Source organism: Dendropsophus ebraccatus, chromosome 1, assembly GCF_027789765.1.
Source record: "Dendropsophus ebraccatus isolate aDenEbr1 chromosome 1, aDenEbr1.pat, whole genome shotgun sequence".
NCBI lineage: Eukaryota > Metazoa > Chordata > Amphibia > Anura > Hylidae > Dendropsophus > Dendropsophus ebraccatus.
The window spans coordinates 141,559,913-141,577,813 of record NC_091454.1 but is presented as its reverse complement, the minus strand read 5'-3'; the positions used below and the strand labels follow the sequence as shown (position 1 = coordinate 141,577,813).

The window sequence follows — 17,901 nt, the reverse complement described above, 5'->3', positions numbered from 1 at the left end:
GCTGCAGCCATAGCAAACGCGCGCGCGCGCACACACACACACACACAGCCTGCTGCAGCCATAGCACACACACAGCCTGCTGCAGCCATAGCACACACACAGCCTGCTGAAGCCATAGCACACACACACACAGCCTGCAAGAGCCATAGCATACACACACAGCCTGCTGCAGCCATAGCACACACACACAGCCTGCTGAAGCCATAGCACACACACACACACACAGCCTGCAAGAGCCATAGCATACACACACACACAGTCTGCTGCAGCCATAACACACACACACCCAGCCTGCAAGAGCCATAACACACACACACAGCCTGCTGCAGCCATAGCACACACACTAACACAGCCTGCTGCAGCCATAGCACACACACAGCCTGCTGCAGCCATAACACACACACAGCCTGCTACAGACATAGCACACTCACACACAGCCTGCAAGAGCTATAGCATGCACACATACACAAAGCCTGCTACAGCCATAGCACGAACAGCCTGCAACAGCCATAGCATGCACACAGCCTGCTGCAGCCATAGCACACCCACAAACACACAGTCTGCTGCAGCCATAGCGCACACAGTCTGTTGCAGCCATAGCAGGCACAGCCTGCTGCAGCCATAGCACACACACAACCTGCTGCAGCCATAGCACACCCACAAACACACAGCCTGCTGCAGCCATAGATCACATACACATACAGCCTGCTGTAGCCATAGTGCACACACACACACACACAGTCTGCTGCAGCCATAGCACACACACACAGCCTGCTGCAGCCACAGCAAACACACACAAGCAAGCACACACACACTCTGCTGCAGCCATAGCACACACACACACACAGCCTGCTGCAGCCATAGCACACACACACACACACACAGCCTGCTGTAGCCACAGCGCACGCACACACACACACACACACAGCCTGCTGCAGCCATAACACAGTGAAGGAAAACACACAATCTTCACTCAGAGAGAAAAAAAACACATTGATGACAAAGATCACTACTACACTACTTATGGCTTCTCCTTCTTTATATTACCCAGGATATCTTCATATTACACTGCCCCTCATATTCAATTATCCAACATCCAGGAAGAGCACAGCACAGATCTCCCCCCACACAATGGACTCTTCCAGCTCAGAAACAAGCTGTCAAAAAGTGACCAACTTTTCCCCGACCACCCTTATCTAATAGGGCCAGTACTTTTTTACTGATGTATTACCCTGACCACCTTATCTAATAGGGCCAGTAGTTTATTACTGATGTATGGAGAAAACTAAATGCATGTGAGAAAGTGTTTTTCTGTTTTTAGTTTTATAAATAAGGGCTCAGATTGATAGAACATAAACTATATTGATGAGGAACATTTATAAGATGTTCATATAAAAACTTTTTTAAAGCTGGAGTCAGAGTTGGTACACTTTTTCCGACTCCAACTCCGACTTCAGCCAAAACTAGTTCCGACTCCATGACTTTGACTCCACAGCCCAGGTAGACCGCCAGCTCCTACTTAATATGCTCTTATCAGCCTTTGAGTATCCTGCGTTTTCCTGGTTTTCCTCCTAACTCTCTGAACCCTTCTTTAGCATATCATTTGTCGGCTCTACATCATCTTTTCCTTCCCTTACTGTTGGAGTTCCTCAGGGATCAGGGGTCCTCTCCTGTTCTCACTAAACTATCAGTAAGTTTGGTTTTCAGTGCCATCTCTATACTGATGATACTCAGTTCTATACCTCCTCCAGTGATATCATCCATGCACTCCTACAAAACTCCAGTGACTGCCATTTCTAACATTATGCCCTCGGTAATCTAAATGCAGTAAGGCCATGTAAGTAAGGGGCAGCACCGATACAGACAGTATAATGATGGGCGCAAAGCTAGAAAGTTTGAACCACTTCATAATGTATAATCCAGAAAGAGAAGGGCCAGCAGTGCTCCAAAAATGAAAAAGACTCAACTGATGGGTTGAAATTAATATTGCAATAAATATCGACATATTTTATTTTTGCTGCTGGACCATCTTTTTCTAAATGCAGTAAGAACCACAAGTAACATAACAGCGCAGTTATGTTGTACCACCTTTTATTGTGAATAGCTATAATAAACTCCATTAATGCACCCTTTTCACTTTACAAATAAGTAATTTATTATATACCAGCTTGTAAATGTGGCTCACTCACCATAAGTTAAATGTACAAAGAGTTAATAAGGTCACAATAGACAGGCTCCCTTTAAGCACATTTTTGTCTTACAGGAAAATGACCCCTTAACCCCTTGTTGATGTCCCTCTCAGCAGGCAACTCTTAATCTGGTGAAAAAGTCACATAGATATAATAATGGGAGTGTCATAATATGCAGATTTATAGGAGTGTATGTCATTATAGCCAGACGGGACTTGGATTTATGATACCTTAATGTCTACATCTAAGTCCCAAATGCCTCACACCCATATACCAGCTGGGACAGTCTATCAAACCCAATCTGCAGCTGTGACATACATTAACTGTTCCACTGCCTGAGGCAGGATGCTCAAACCAATGATTTGTAGTGTGATAATTAAAAGACTTTACCATTGTGTTTGTACACCTGACAACACTACCATTGCCAACTTAGAAAAGTTAGAAGAGCATCTTATGTAATTCCAGACTTCCTTCTATGAATGGTAGGATACTTGAAAAAAAATCTTTTTTTGACTGTGAATAAGAAAAGCACTCTAGCTGTGTTCATCCATTAAACCATAGCACAGAGGCAGCAGCACGGGGAGAATCCTATACGTTATTAGTATAGGGGAGAAATGTTCTTGTGAGGTGCTTATATTCCTAATGAAAAGCTGACATTTCAGAAAGGGGGGCAGTGGAGAGGGCAGAAGGAGGGGCACCCACTCTCTCCTCCATCACGATGACACACATGAGAGAATAAGACAGGACTCATTTAGACGTCTGGCTGGAATCAGAACGTCCGCTTAGAGTGAACCTGCCTGAGTTCCTTCATTTCTACCCTGCTCGTTGCCAATACCTGCAAGGAACTAGCACATACATCATGCCAAATTTTGCAGGAATTTGGAAAATGAAAAGCAGTGAGAATTTTGATGAACTTCTGAAAGCTCTTGGTAAGATTGTAAAAATGATTATATAGTTTATCAGCATTCATGCCAGTATATGACATTCTATAGGATTTTAAATATTTATATGGGGGGTCATTCCCCATTTCCTATATAAATCTTGGTTTGGCATATTGAATACAGAAAAAGTATTATACAAACCATATCATGAAGACATTTTTTCAATCCTTCTTTATAGAGGTTTATGGCAATTTTACATGATATACAACCATTTTAATACGATTTTCAATCAATACTGAAGTGGTTGCACTAATGTTTAATTATGTTTTATATCCTGTTTATGCTCTTTTTTAAATATTATTTTTAATTATTTAATTATATGAACATATATTGTATACACAGATGAAGCTTATCACAATATTGGTATCACAATATTTTGTATGCTTTTTATAAGACTGCAGACAAAGCTATTGATATATAACATTGTTACTTTGCAGAAGAAAGTCAACATACTGTATTTAGTTCTGCCACATTTTTATATGTAACATACCCCATCTAATATTTCACAAGTGCATTTGTGAAATGAGGAAACTTAATTATAAACCATTTGGTAATAAGGGAACATTCACATTGTAGAGTGCAAACTCAAAACACAAAACCAAGAAAAAGTGATTACAGAAAAAGGACAAGGACACTAGGATTGGATGGTACACTTGTCATAGGAGAACTATACTAAAAATGTAAAGATTAAATTCTACATTAACCATCTGATGTATACGGGTCAATTCATCAAATAATGAAAGTATTGGATCTACCAAAAAATAGTTTTTCCTACATATATATTATGGACAGAACTGATTATTAAAAGTAAATCCATACAGAATAAAACATACAACAATGGCAAGAAATGCAGCACAACTGATAATACAAATACATACACACAACATTATATCACTAACAACTAAATGACTAAATAAAGTATAATATTTGTATATTTAACATAGTGGATCTTTTTCCACTGTATATTTTTAAACAGTATATTCTATGTTCTCCCATAGGAGAGCACAATTCTGGTGACAGACTGAATCTTGTAAGACCTACTTAGGCTGATGTAGGTATTGCCCAAGAGAATCAAGAAGCCTGTGCCTATGACTAAGCTCTTGTCAGACTGAGTGTATTTCATGCCCTGTCAGTCTGACAATACATTCAGCTGATGATTTGCACGATTTCAAAGATTTTCAACAAAAAAGAGCCTTTTAAAGTTTTTAGCCTAATAGTGTATTCACAGCTCTTCTCTTTTGGGAGACAGTCACTATTTTAGACCCAAATATCCCTGATTTTTAGCAAATTTTTTGGAAATGTTCAATAGATCCACACTGATAACTGATGGCAGTGTGTAAATAAAAAAATATATAAATGAAAAATCAATGAAAATCTTTATTGACAAGGTAATAGAGTACTAACGTTTACCATAGCCCTGTAAATTGGCCACTCATCCATATGTTTCACCATGGTTGGGGCATAGATCATGACAGCATTATCACAGCATTTAATCAGTAAAGACTAGGAAAAACGTAAAGTACAACATTCTTAATCTGTTTTGACCAGGGACATGGTTTTTTTCTGAATCAATCACATTGGCAGCATATACATTATGATAATATTTACTAATAGTTTTTGGTGGTTGCATAATTAACAAACATTATTATGCATATGAGAGAAATAAAGATGTTTTCACCATGTCCAGGGGCCACTCCGAGGTTCAGAAATCCTGTATTATTAGTATATTAAGTAGGTTTGTCAAAGAACTTCATACCACATCAGAATACTATTGTGCTTTAAAGCTTCTATTACTGAGCAATGAGTGGGAAACTTTTATATAATGGATGGCAGTGGCACCCACCAAACCCACTAGTTTAGGAAAATACTGAATATGTCCTTGCAGGTTACAAAAAGGCATCGGCCTACGAGAACATATTTGGGGGTTCATATAGAAAAAGTTTATGTTTTTATATAATGTATAAATATAAGAGGTGCAAGTATACCCTAACCACTTACACAAGAAACAAGAAACATAGTATTAAATGGTATTATAATTTTTCTACACATGATTGCACCATTTTGACGCCTGCACTTACTAAAGGGACTAATTCCTAGTCATTAAAGAAATCAATGAGGTGGATTCAGCTATAATAAATGCTGTACAATATAATCCCTTACAGTCGGAGACCTATTAGTGCTGATCAATATTACTGCACTATAAGCTTTCTTAATATTGTTATGTTGCACCAAACATATATTAGACTTACGAATGGAAGACTTTCACTTTCGACAGTTAACACATTATTGAATAAATTATATGAAAAGGTCATGTTTAATACTAATATTACATGTGTAATTGTTGTTTGATAATACAGGTGTGAACGCAATGCTCAGGAAGGTAGCAGTGGCTGCAGCTTCAAAGCCTCATGTAGAGATCCGTCAGAATGGAGACCAGTTTTATATTAAGACCTCTACCACAGTCAGAACCACAGAGATCCAATTCACAGTTGGAGAGGAATTTGACGAGGAGACTGTGGATGGTAGAAAATGCAAGGTAGATTTTTCTTGGTTTAAATAGTTAATAAATATTGCAACAACTACAAATACAGTAGAGGCTATTGAGGGGCAAAAAACCTATATAAAATACATCAGGGGAAAAAATGTTGCATAAAAGGAAAACACAGTGGTGATCTCCATGCATGAAGGGACTTGAATAATAATATAATAGAAAATGGCAGAAAAATGTATTCTAAGTATTTTATCTACTAGGTATTTACATTGATGACAACATTCATTGAGTACTTCACAACTTTCCTCTATACGGAAAATTGGAAGAATCATGTTCATCCATATTTCCCAACCTCCTTATCTTTGCTATAAATGCTACTGCTATTGGGAATGTAGCTGTAGATGTGAATGGACTACAAGGCCTAGTCTCTAAGGGGATAGTCCAAGACTCAGGGCATAAGGCTGCTCACAGCCAAAGTTCACCATAATGATTAAATATTTAATCTATTGATGAAAAAGATTTGCAACTCAGCATTTTCAGACTGTCTCTACTACACTATACTGCATTTATTAGCCACACAAACTAAATGAACGACACTAAATATAACATTCAGTGGCAATGCTTACTATGCATATTCGCTTCTACCTTGTTGCACACAGCTCCTTAATAATTTACCTCTCTTACATTAAGACTTATTTTAATTATCCAGATAGGTCCTATAAAAATAATAAAATAATGTATTACCCACTTAACGTGAGACAGTAAAAGGTAGAAACGTTAGTGCATTAAATATAACACACAAAGAGTGGTAGAGTGTGAGTGAATTAGCTAGACACGGTGCAGCTGTCAATGGAAGTACATTAGTATAACAGATGACACACATAATGGGCTACCATGAGGTGTATATATCTTTGGCTGTCACATTGAACGTGAATTGGCTACATGATTACATCCCAGACATTACACAGCCCACACAGTGTATATTAAACCTGACACAGCAAGGCATGACTCCATGATTTATCCAGCTGCCTCCCATCTGCCTCTATGTGCCATCCAGGCAAGAAGATGGTCTGGATTTATTGGATCCTCAAGCCTGCAAAAAAGGGCTTGGCACTAATTATGCAATAGAGGAAGGTATTGATCGAGGCTCTTTGGTAATGAAATACTATGGGCTAAACTTTAGCTTACATTATAGTTAATGCATATAATTATTTGTTACAATTTGGCTGCACTGTACTAAACACAATGTGATTTTATATACTACAGTATTGGAAGTAGAAATACAAAGAAAACCCACCTAGAACGTCAGATAAACCTGTTAAACAAAATATTTAATTAAATAAGCTAATATAAACCACCAAGGTAGGCAAGAAGGATTTGACAAGTCATAGACTTGTGGAATAAGACCAGATAAATGGAATATGCAACTAGAATTTCAGGTCTACAATGGGCTGTTAGGAAACTTGCACGTGTAATAGACTTACTAGGCTACTCCAACCTTGATGATCTGTTTTTCCATCCACCGTTATTTACAAAGAAATCCCAGCACACAAAGCAAGTTATAAACTCCTATTAGTCTGCATATGTTTTAGACCCTATGCACACCAATATTATGATGGTTCCCAAATACCATCCCCATAACCTGCTATGGGACCATACTATGCACCCTCTGTGCCCAACTTTATGTCATTTTTGAGAAAAAGAAATAATACTGGCATCTCAAGCTTTATTATGAAGCCATGCAGAGAATTTGAATACTGGTTCTGTCTGTGACCACTTACTGCTAAAGTTGTCTAGAAGCAATAAGGCCACCACTACAAACCTTGTATTTAGTGCCACCCAGCATTGTAAACCTACTTTGGATGTTGGACACGCTGGTTGTATGATGAGAAATCCTAGTTTTAATGCCCCTTTACTCCTAACTCAAGTGCCCATGATACATCTTGTTCATACCCAGTACCCAGAGCTCCCTTCACTGAATGCTTCCCAGACCCTTCTCTTAGCTTCAAGTGACAGCTCTTAAAGGGGAACTCCGGATAAGAAAAACTTGTTTTCTATTAAAAGTACATTAAAAGTTATATAGATGTGTCTCTGTACGGTTCTGCCACACTGGTAGCTGATAGAAATCCAGGAAGTGAAAAAATATGGCCTCTGTGTGGATCCACATTGTCTCCTGCTCCTTCTGCTCTCCCACCTTAGGAGACAAATCTTCCATGCCTCTGTCTCACATTGTGTGTGTTTGCTAGGCACAGGCTGATGATGCAGAGAGGGGGGAGGGCGTGATTCACCATCTCTGACCGGCCAGAAGCAGGTGTTTCAGCTTCGCTGATTATGCGAAAGTCTACAGAGAAATTAGGGCTGTGTTCACACATGTTGGAGTGTCATTGCAGTACTGCAGCATCTGCACACAAATGATGCAGTAACACAAAGAGATAATGCTAAACAGCAGAGAGGATATGAGCCGGCACTGCCAATCCCACCTGCACAAAAAACAAGGCATAAACAGTATATCCCATGTAAGATAATAACGGATAAAGTCCTTTTTGTGGGAATCAACTTCAAAGATAAAAGATGCTTGATCATAATATGTGCGTTGAGATGAAAAGAAAAAAAAAATTATTTAAAAAGTTCTTTGCTTTATTCCAATATCAGCATTACAGGTAGAGAATACAGCGTGCTGTGCAGGTGGGACCACAATGAAATGCTAAAAAACTGCAAATAATTCAGTAACATAATGAAACTGCAATGTGTGAACACAGCCTAAATGTTCTGCAACAGCTTTGGGCGGGGAATAGGCAGGCTGGGGGACTGTGATGGAACAGCTGAGGGAAAGCATTGCATTCTGGAACCTGTAGTACTGAGTACATCTGCTCAACCAGGAAATACAGAAACACAAAACAGAACAAACCCCCCAAAACAAATGGATTTTTGGTAGTTTCAAAACTGGGATAGATAGGCAAGTATTGTTATATGCTTCTGCAGAAGTTTCATTTTTTTTTTACCTTTACCCGGAGTTCCCCTTTAAGCCTCCAATTGGTACACCACTAGAATAGAGGGGTGAAGGGGGAAACATTCTGTGCATACAGGCCAGCTCTGGGTACTGCACTGCTAGGAAACATCTCTTGATACACAATATGAAAAGGGCTAACTTACATTTATATTAAAGGAGAACTCTGGCCAAGTGTAAAAATCCAGGGAGGGCAGGGGGTGGTGCATACTAGGGATGGTCCGAACCTGCTTCGGTTCGGGTTCGTACGAACCCGAACTCTCTGCAATGATTCCCGCTGTATGCCCGCTCCGTGGAGAGGGTGGATACAGCGGGAGGACCGTCTTGAAAACTGGGATACAGCCATAACCATAGGCTGTATCCCAGTTTTCCAGGCGGTCCTCCCGCTGTATCCACCCGCTGCACGGGGCGGGCAGACAGCGGGAATCTGATGCAGAGCGTTCGGGTTCATACAAACCTGAACCTCGGCAGGTTTAGACCATCCCTAGTGAAAACATAATATTCAACTGAGAAGCCCGGGGGGAATTTAAACTTTTCCAGGAGACAGGGAGGAACATAATAAACAAGCGCTACTTACCCGCCCCAGTTACTGTGCAGCTATGTCACCACCTGGCTGATGAACTGCCTGCTCAGCCAGTCAGTGACTGGGGCGGAACACCACTGCAGTTACTGATTGGCTGAGCGGGCAACCCATCAGCTGGACAGGTATTTTCCCCTGACCCGTGATGACATCAGAACTTGGGGGAAAAGGAGTTCCGTGGTTGGCCTGTGACACACCACTTCTGAGGCACGGCCAGAGGCACGTAGAGCTGGTTTATTATGTCTCCCTGGCCTGCTCAAAATGTTTTATTTTCCCTGGATTTCTCCTTTAAGTTGTACTGACCTTTCTCCGTGCTTTCGCAGTTGCAGCGCCAACAACTCACTGTCAGTCTCTGTGTCATCACAGCCTGGCAGGAACTACCATCCCAGTCAGTCAGTGACTGCATAGGTGTCCTGCCTCATTTACTGATTGGCGAGGTCACAGGAGACTGGCAGGTGATCTTGAAAGCTGGCACTGTGCTGAGGGACTATGGGGATGGGTAAGTATCACTTCTTTATTATGTTCCCACCTGCCCTTACCTTACCTTACTGTTTTTTTTTTTGTTTTTTTTTTACATAGGGTCATAGTTTTCTTTTAACCATGTTGCTAATTATCTTGTTATTCCTTCCTTTTTGTAACATATGCTGATTTTTCTTTCCTCATTTTCCAGAGTTTTCCTGTTTGGGAAAAAGAAAATAAAATTTACTGTAAGCAGACTCTGGTAGATGGGTCAGGGCCCAAGACATACTGGACCCGAGAGCTTGTAGGAGATGAACTAATACTGGTGAGGCAATATAACAATTTATATTTCTTTATATTCTGAGTTAATAGGACATCAATTTCAAGACCAGTTAGGACCTAATATCATTTTTTTATTACCCACTGCCTACATTTACAGTGCCACTACATCTTTCAGAGACTGGCCTGCATTATTACATGACAGCAAACCCTTAGCTGGGTGTCAGTTCTATGAGTTCAAGATGCAGCTGTCTTCTCTAGCTCTCATATAAAAGCACTTTATTTTTTCTAAATATGCAAATGAGGCCAACATACCCACATGGGATTTCCCATCACCCCAATTGCCAAACAAACAGGAAAATGAAAGATTGTTGGCTGATTGGATCTTTTGTGTGAGCATGAAAATATTTACAATGAATCAATAATGAAACTTAAGGGCTGCACAAATGATCCAGCGATTGTTCGTGTGGTCCTACCTGTATGATCACCTAGCCATGTAAAGGCTCTTTCCAAGAGCCCCAATCAACAACAATAGCACCCATTCTCATACATTTGCTCATTAGCATACATACACGCAGTGTCGTAGCTACCATGGAGGCAGTCCATACAGCTGCTATAGGGCCTGGGCGGCACGGGGCCCAGACCTGCACACACATGCCCCCCCGGCAAAGTTATTGAGAGCCGCTCACAGGGGGAAGTAGAGCTGCCTCTTACAGTCAGAGCATACGGCCTGTGCCCCTCCTTGCATTGGCCACCTGCACCTACCGCCCGCAAAACCCTAACCCCCTTAAGTCAGTGACGGGTACACTGGCAGCATTGGCCACTTGCAGCTATCGCCCACAACTGTAACCCCGTCCCATTTAGTAACAGGGCACCATGGAATGCCTGCACCTGCATGTGAGTATAGGGGTGGGGGTGGGCCCGTTCAAGCTATGCCCCTGCGTACATTGGCCCATTTAGGTTTTTGTTGACAGGTTATAAAAAGAAAAGGGAATTGTTTTTGAATAACCACTTTAAGAGTTTTAATGTTTGACACCAAGCTCACAGTGTACTCAGAAATACTATGCATGCTGCAACTAGTTACTTGTAAGTAGGGGTCAGGAGGAGGATTCATAGTCTAACATACAGCTTTCTACCAAAATGGGATCAATCAGAACAGATGTACAGGGGTAAATACACCATGCATAGATGTACCAAAGTTACAACCTTTTTACACAAAATCATTTTATAATTAAGTTTAGCAGGTTTGTCAAATGCACATCATTAGCCAGACATTAAGGTCAGTAAGGGTCCATTTACACAGAAAGATTATCTGACAGATTATCTGCCAAACATTTGAAGCCAAAGCCAGGAACAGACCATGAACAGAGATCAGGTCATAAAGGAAAGCCTGAGATTTCTCCTCTTTTCACATCCATTCCTGGCTTTGGCTTCAAATCTTTGGTAGATAATCTGTCAGATAATCTTTCCGTGTAAATGGACCCTTAGAATATCATATCAACACCAGAAGGACTTTGTTTCCTGACTAATCTCTCATTAATACTATCCGTATACAAAGATGTGCTTTTGCTCATTAAAGCTTGGTCATAAATATTGGTTCCCTTGTCTGCTGTTTGTGGTTTCTGATGCCTGTGGTTCCAGCCCCTAACTGCTGTCCTGGTTCCAGCCGTTGGTCCTGTTGTGTTCCTGCCTACGTGTCTCCAGCTGCACGTGTCTCTCACACCTAGGTCGGGTAGAAGAGGCCTTCCTAGGTGTGTATGCAACCTCTCCACGCTTGTACTTGCTGGACGCAGTCTCAGCTCCATCTTGACAGTGTTCCTAGTTTGCTGCCTTCCTGGACTCTGGTTCTGCAGGCAGTTTCATTGTGGCATCCCTGGTGCAAAAGTGACAGATCCCAGTGGTCCGGCTTGCCAAACCACTGACCACTGATTGCATTACCTCCTGATTCCTCCAACCCTTTGCCTGGCCTTTCTACTTAATACCAAGATTTGGCGGATGTCTTTTCTGAAAAGGAGTCTGACACACTACCACCTCATCGGCCCTATGACTGCCCAATAGATCTTCTTCCAGGCGCTACTCCTGTATAGGCTGTACCTCCTTTCAGTGCCGGAAACTGAAGCCATGTCTGCCTACATTAGGGAAAACCTGCAGAAAGGCTTTATCTGCAAGTCCACCTCACCAGCAAGGGCCGGTTTCTTCTTTGTCTTGAAGAAGGAAGGGTCCCTTTGGCCTTGCATCGACTACGAAGGCCTCAAGAAAATAATGGTGAAGAGCCTAGCTCCTGCTACTGATCTCGCATCTCAGGGGCGCGTATAATTTAATCCGAATTTGTGAGGGTGACGAATGGAGGACCGCCTTCAACACCAGGGATGGGCACTTGGAATATCTGGTCATGCCCTTCTGCTTGTACAATGCCCCAACGGTCTTCCAGGAGCTTGACAATGACATCTTTCAGGATCTCCTCTACACATGTGTCATTGTGTACCTGAATGACATTCTGGTCTACTCCCCTGCAAACTCACTTGGGGCATGTACATCAGGTACTGTGACAATTAAGAGCCAATCGCCTATACGCCAAGTTGGAGAAGTGTGTCTTCCATCTGTCTACCCTTCTCTTCCTTGGTTACAGATCATGTTCTTGTGTATGGGGAGGACAGGCAGCGGAGAGGTGCCATAATTGATGTCCGAAAGGTGTACGGGGGACTTTACAATCCTTCTCTATGCATCTGCGTAGTCTAAGATTTTCAGCAGTTGAGCAGCAAAACCGACACCACGCCTTACTTCTTCGCAAGGTGGACAAATGTGAGTGGAATGTAATCCCTCTGACATGATTTAGCTAGGAGATGCAATACCAGCAAGAAAGTACAGTCCTTCAAATCTTCACAAGTAGAGAAACAGTAGCGGCACTAAGTGGATTGCTATATAGAGCCATTATTTGTTACAATGTGTCAGTGCACTGAGGCAGGATACATGGCAGAAGTGCTACTGGCAACAGGCGTTTCATGTGAATGAGCACTTCACAATGATGAATAAAGGTTTGATACAGCAAATTGGTGAGTGGCGCTACTGTTTTTCTACTTGTTAAGACTCTTTTAGAGTTTACCATAGAGCTACGCAGGGGAACAATAGTCTAAAGTATTATGTAAATCTTTAACCTTAACACCTACAAAGGGAAGTCTTCATTTCTAACAGGCTATAGGTCAGGACAGGCAGTTTTTGATTGTAATGGGTAAAAAGAAAAAGATCAGGACAGCCAAGCATAGGGAAACAAATTTAGGAAAAGCCTGGTCAGAATCTTACAGAAGATTATATGCTTTTGTTATTGTAAAAAAGATTAACCTTGACCTGGTCTAATGTTTTAGTTACTGCCTTCTTAGGTACAATCTTGAAGGGATCCCATATATGATAAGTATGCAATAGGCCCTTTTCTTTAAGATACTTCTGAATAGCTGATGTGTAATAAATCAGTCAAATTAATTGCATGGAGGTATGTCGCTTCCGGACATTTACCTGTACTATCTCGCTGGACAGCTCAGATACTTGATGAAATGGGTGGAGGCTGGGATACATCCAAACAGGGAGCACCATTTAGCTCACTTTTTGGAACTAAAACACCTATGGCCGATTCTGGAAGGGGGATATGTTTCTAATTCTAAACTACTACCGCTTCATAAACTGGCCCATCAGGTGTGGGCAGCTGTGAAAAAACTAACAAAATACACAGATGTTATGTTGAAAACACCTTTATGGCACATCCACACCTACCACACTTTTCCTACCAATTAGAACCACAATTTTGGACACAACATGGTGTATGTACGATAGGGGATGTATGTAAAGACCAGGTGTTCTGTACATCTCAACATATGCAAGATACATTTAAACTACCCAGATGTTCCATGTATAGGTATCTTCAACTCTGTCATGCATTCCAGGCATAATTTCCAGGACCGAACCTACCATTTTCTAACTACCCCCTTATAGGGCTATTTAAGTCTCAGGGCCCCAGGGGGCTTAGATCCACTTTGTATGCATTTTTAATCCAAAATAAAATCACTACCACCCCACTCAGGGTGGAGGATAGATGGAGACAAGATTTGGGAGATTTGGAGAAAAAACAGTGGTCTGACGCCCTTTCATCCCACCTATATGTGTCACCTGCTGCAAATAAACGGATGACTCAATTATTCATTACACACCAAAGCTATCTCCCACCGGTGCGTATGCACAGAATGGGTCAGTTTCAATTGGAGGAGTGCCCTTAGATGTAGACACCCCAGATCTCTTTGGCACATGATATGGGCTTGTCCGGTGATTGTGAATTATTGGTCCGAGGTTACCAGCCAATTATCCCAGATGATAGGAATCACAGTCCTCTGTACTCCTAAAATATGTTTGTTAAATCTTCTTGATGAAGAAAGCTGGCTCCATTACCATAGGATTTTGCTGAAGGAATCTTTATTCATGGCACGTAAGGCGGTGGCGATGCGGTGGATGGGCGTCAGACCCCCCCACTCTGGGCACATGGAAAAAAATTGATCAACTCCCTACTACCCTTTTAATACATTGAGGCTGCCCTGGAAAATTTAATAAGTGGTGGGACTGGTAGTGTAATTCTCCCTTGACCAACTACCAACCCAAAAGATATGCCAGAATGAAGTTAGGATGGAAGTGTAAGAACAGCCAATCTTTGTGTAATGAGAGTTACGACGCACAATTGAGACATCACTCTTTACACCTGTATGTTGCAAAATTGTCTTTATTTTTTATTGTATTTGAATGATTTATATTACACCCTCATGGTGTGTACTATGTTGAAAGGCAGACAATGTTAGATAAATATATTCTGTTATTTATGAACATGTTATACAATGGCAATGTTTATTCACATGTACTTTTTATATGTATCCTACCCATTGTCTGGTTTAATGCATATCCTTAAATAAAATGAATTTAAAAATTTCAAAGTCATATATGTTTCTTTATGTTTATTGGTATTGCTTTAACCAAGACTTGTGTTGTACAAATTCTGATCTAATTTTATATAATCTACAATACTTTTCCCTTGTTATTCTTTTTGAATCCCCCCCCTTCCTTTTTCATTTCTGATTTCTATACCTTAATTTCTATTAATAAAAGTTTCAAGATAGATAGAAACATGAACCATATTGCCCAGACAACAGACCTAGGCTTTAGTCCAGATCTATAGTAATAAGCTTGTTCCTCAAGGTGTATAGGTACAGATGTACAACATATACAACCAACTTGCGATACTATTTAATAGCATTTTTCAGGGCACTTCTTAACTGAAACTAACTAAAATGTTTATTGTTACAGGTCTTCGGAGCTGATGAAGTAGTCTGCACAAGGATATATGTGAGAGCATAAGAAACACATTTGTCTGGGCTTATAGAATCCTCCTGTGTCCTTCAGTAATATAGGGATCATCTTCTTGTCACACATAACCAGTTGTATATTTTAAGGTTTGAAATAGTGTTATCATCCACTAGTAAAATCAGACTGCGTTCTTACAAAATGCAGTTGTCAATAGAAAGTGTAAATCTACTAGAATGTTAAGGTTATCATAGCATTCTGGACAGGTGCTCTCTAATTCTATAGACCCTGCCAAGCACTTCTGCTTTTACATGTTCTACTAGGAGTCATGATGTAATAGTGATTCCGATTTTACGCATTTCTAGCTTTAGACAGAACCGACCCTTATGGAGAGCCTAACTGTTTGATATATTTCAGTTTTACACACTATATTTTATACCCAGTAGGCACTTGAATTTCTATAGCTAAAAAATGTAATTATACATTCCAAGTGCACAAGGCAAATTTACTATGTATACCATTAACAGTATAAAGCACCTTTAAGACATAAAACCAGAATAAAATGACAGTGCCAATTATAAAATGCAACCATTTAAAATGGTAAGTAATGCCTTAATGACACATCTGTGTGACCAAACCTAAAGTTGTTAGACAGCATTCAGGAAATGTGGCCAAGCCGCTCAAACTGTTGTCTTTAGGGATACCCTGTGTGAAGCCACAGCATTGCCTCTGACCTTGTGCAGTTATGGGATTAGAGGTTCATTCATTATTATATTATGTTTACAAGTTGTTTTTTTTAAATGTCTCTGTACCTGTATCCAAAAGTTAGGAACAAATTTAATGATCATTTTTATTAGAAACACATATTTTTATATGATTAGACACATTTTATACCTATTAGTTAATATTGATACTGCAGTGTTTTAGGTTATCTTTGTTGTATAAAATACTTGCCTTTGTTCACAAGAAGTAATTCTGAGCCACAAAGTAGGCAGCAGAATGAAGATACAGGAATCGCATATACCACTTACTTTACATTTAGGACCTGCTATGTGTATTTGGCTTTAGCTTTTAATGCTGAATTATAGATGTTCACCCTTTTCAAATGTTTAAAATGGTCTATAAAGCTTTCAACTAATGTAAAATCACCAAAAGTGTTTTATAACAGTTCTTGTTTATCCTTATCTGTGTTTTTGTCCCAGTAAGCAAAGTTGGAAAAATCAGATGTGTACCATACACATATATGTAAAAGGGAAGAAATGTGCAAGTTAAATGGCCTACATTCCTGTATAGTTCTTCTTTCCCATGGATCTTATAACTTCCTGTTTTTCTCTCTGAACTGTGACCCTGCTATGCAAAAGTGCACATACTTTCCTACAACCCCCTTTATTTGCATACACAGGGGAGACCAACTGCCAGTATCTCCTGGAGATTGCAGTAGAACTCAATCTCAACCAGTACATTTTAAGAAATGCTTGTACATTGACAACCTTTGCTCAATTTTGTAATGGCGTAGTTTAGTCTTGTCTCAGGGACAAAGTGTGAATGTAATGGCCATTTTACACGGCTCAATGTGAGGCAGGAAACAAGTGCCGATCAGTGAGATCGGAACTCATTTGCGGAGCCTGCAGAAGGTGCAATCGATTGATAGCTGAATCGTTCCTGCAGCCATTTAAATGCATTGTATTAATAACAATAATATATATGACCACGCAAAAGATTCAATAATAATAAGTGATAAACCTGATTGATGTCTCTTTTGCATGGACCGATAATCGCGTAAACAAGAGTTCCTAGGAATGCATATTACCGATAATCGGCCTGTGTGAAAAGACCCTAAGTTACTGTCCACACCAATATGCACATCTCATCTTATTTGAATAGGCTTGTTTTATGCATATACTGCTAACAATTGATGAGGATGGTGATTTAGATTCAGGCAATGTCTGTATGATAATACTGAACTTGCCAAAACAGAGCCAGGGAGTGCTGTCATAGGGACACAAAGCAGAGATAATGCAGGTGTCAAGTCAATAACTTCATGCACTTCTTATTTTTACTCAAGACTAAATAGCTTTGACTAATCTGTTTTGAAATATACGAAACTGAATCTTGACAGATCCCACTGACTTTACACTTTGGATGACATTACTTTTTATGGAAAGAATAGCATGCTGACATAAGGAGACTTTTTAATATTTTCATTGGGCACTGAAGGGCCTTTATATAACATTTTGGTAATATAATTAAAACAATTAGTGATGAGTGAATTTACAGAAGGAACGGCAGCTTGTCAGGCTGCTGGCTTTGAAGTCTGTGCCACTCTGGGTGCTGGGAAAAGCTGGATCCAGTCCTGGGAAGCTGGTTTCCCAGGACTGGATACAGCTTTTCCCAGCATCCGGGGAGGAGTGTCATGGACTTCAAAGCCAGCAGCCTCACAAGCTGCCGGCCAATCCTAACAAAGTGCTTCACTTTGTTCCTTCTGTAAATTCGCTCATCCCAAATAAAAATACATAAACGCATACATTTCAAGTGGCAAACACTCAGGTATGTTACTCTACCAGTAACAATATTAACCTCCTGATGATTCTTTAAATCAAAGCCTTTCTCCTCTGGCTGTA

General features: G+C 40.4%; 1 protein-coding gene across 1 annotated transcript; it reads left to right on the top strand.

Moving 5' to 3' along the window:
- Positions 1-3,048: 3,048 nt before the first annotated feature.
- CRABP1 (cellular retinoic acid binding protein 1) lies at positions 3,049-15,334 on the top strand. Its single transcript, XM_069956334.1, has 4 exons — positions 3,049-3,118; positions 5,488-5,666; positions 9,879-9,992; positions 15,284-15,334. The coding sequence occupies exons 1-4, from the start codon at positions 3,049-3,051 to the stop codon at positions 15,332-15,334; spliced, it is 414 nt and encodes a 137-aa protein (XP_069812435.1).
- The last annotated feature ends 2,567 nt before the right edge of the window (positions 15,335-17,901 follow it).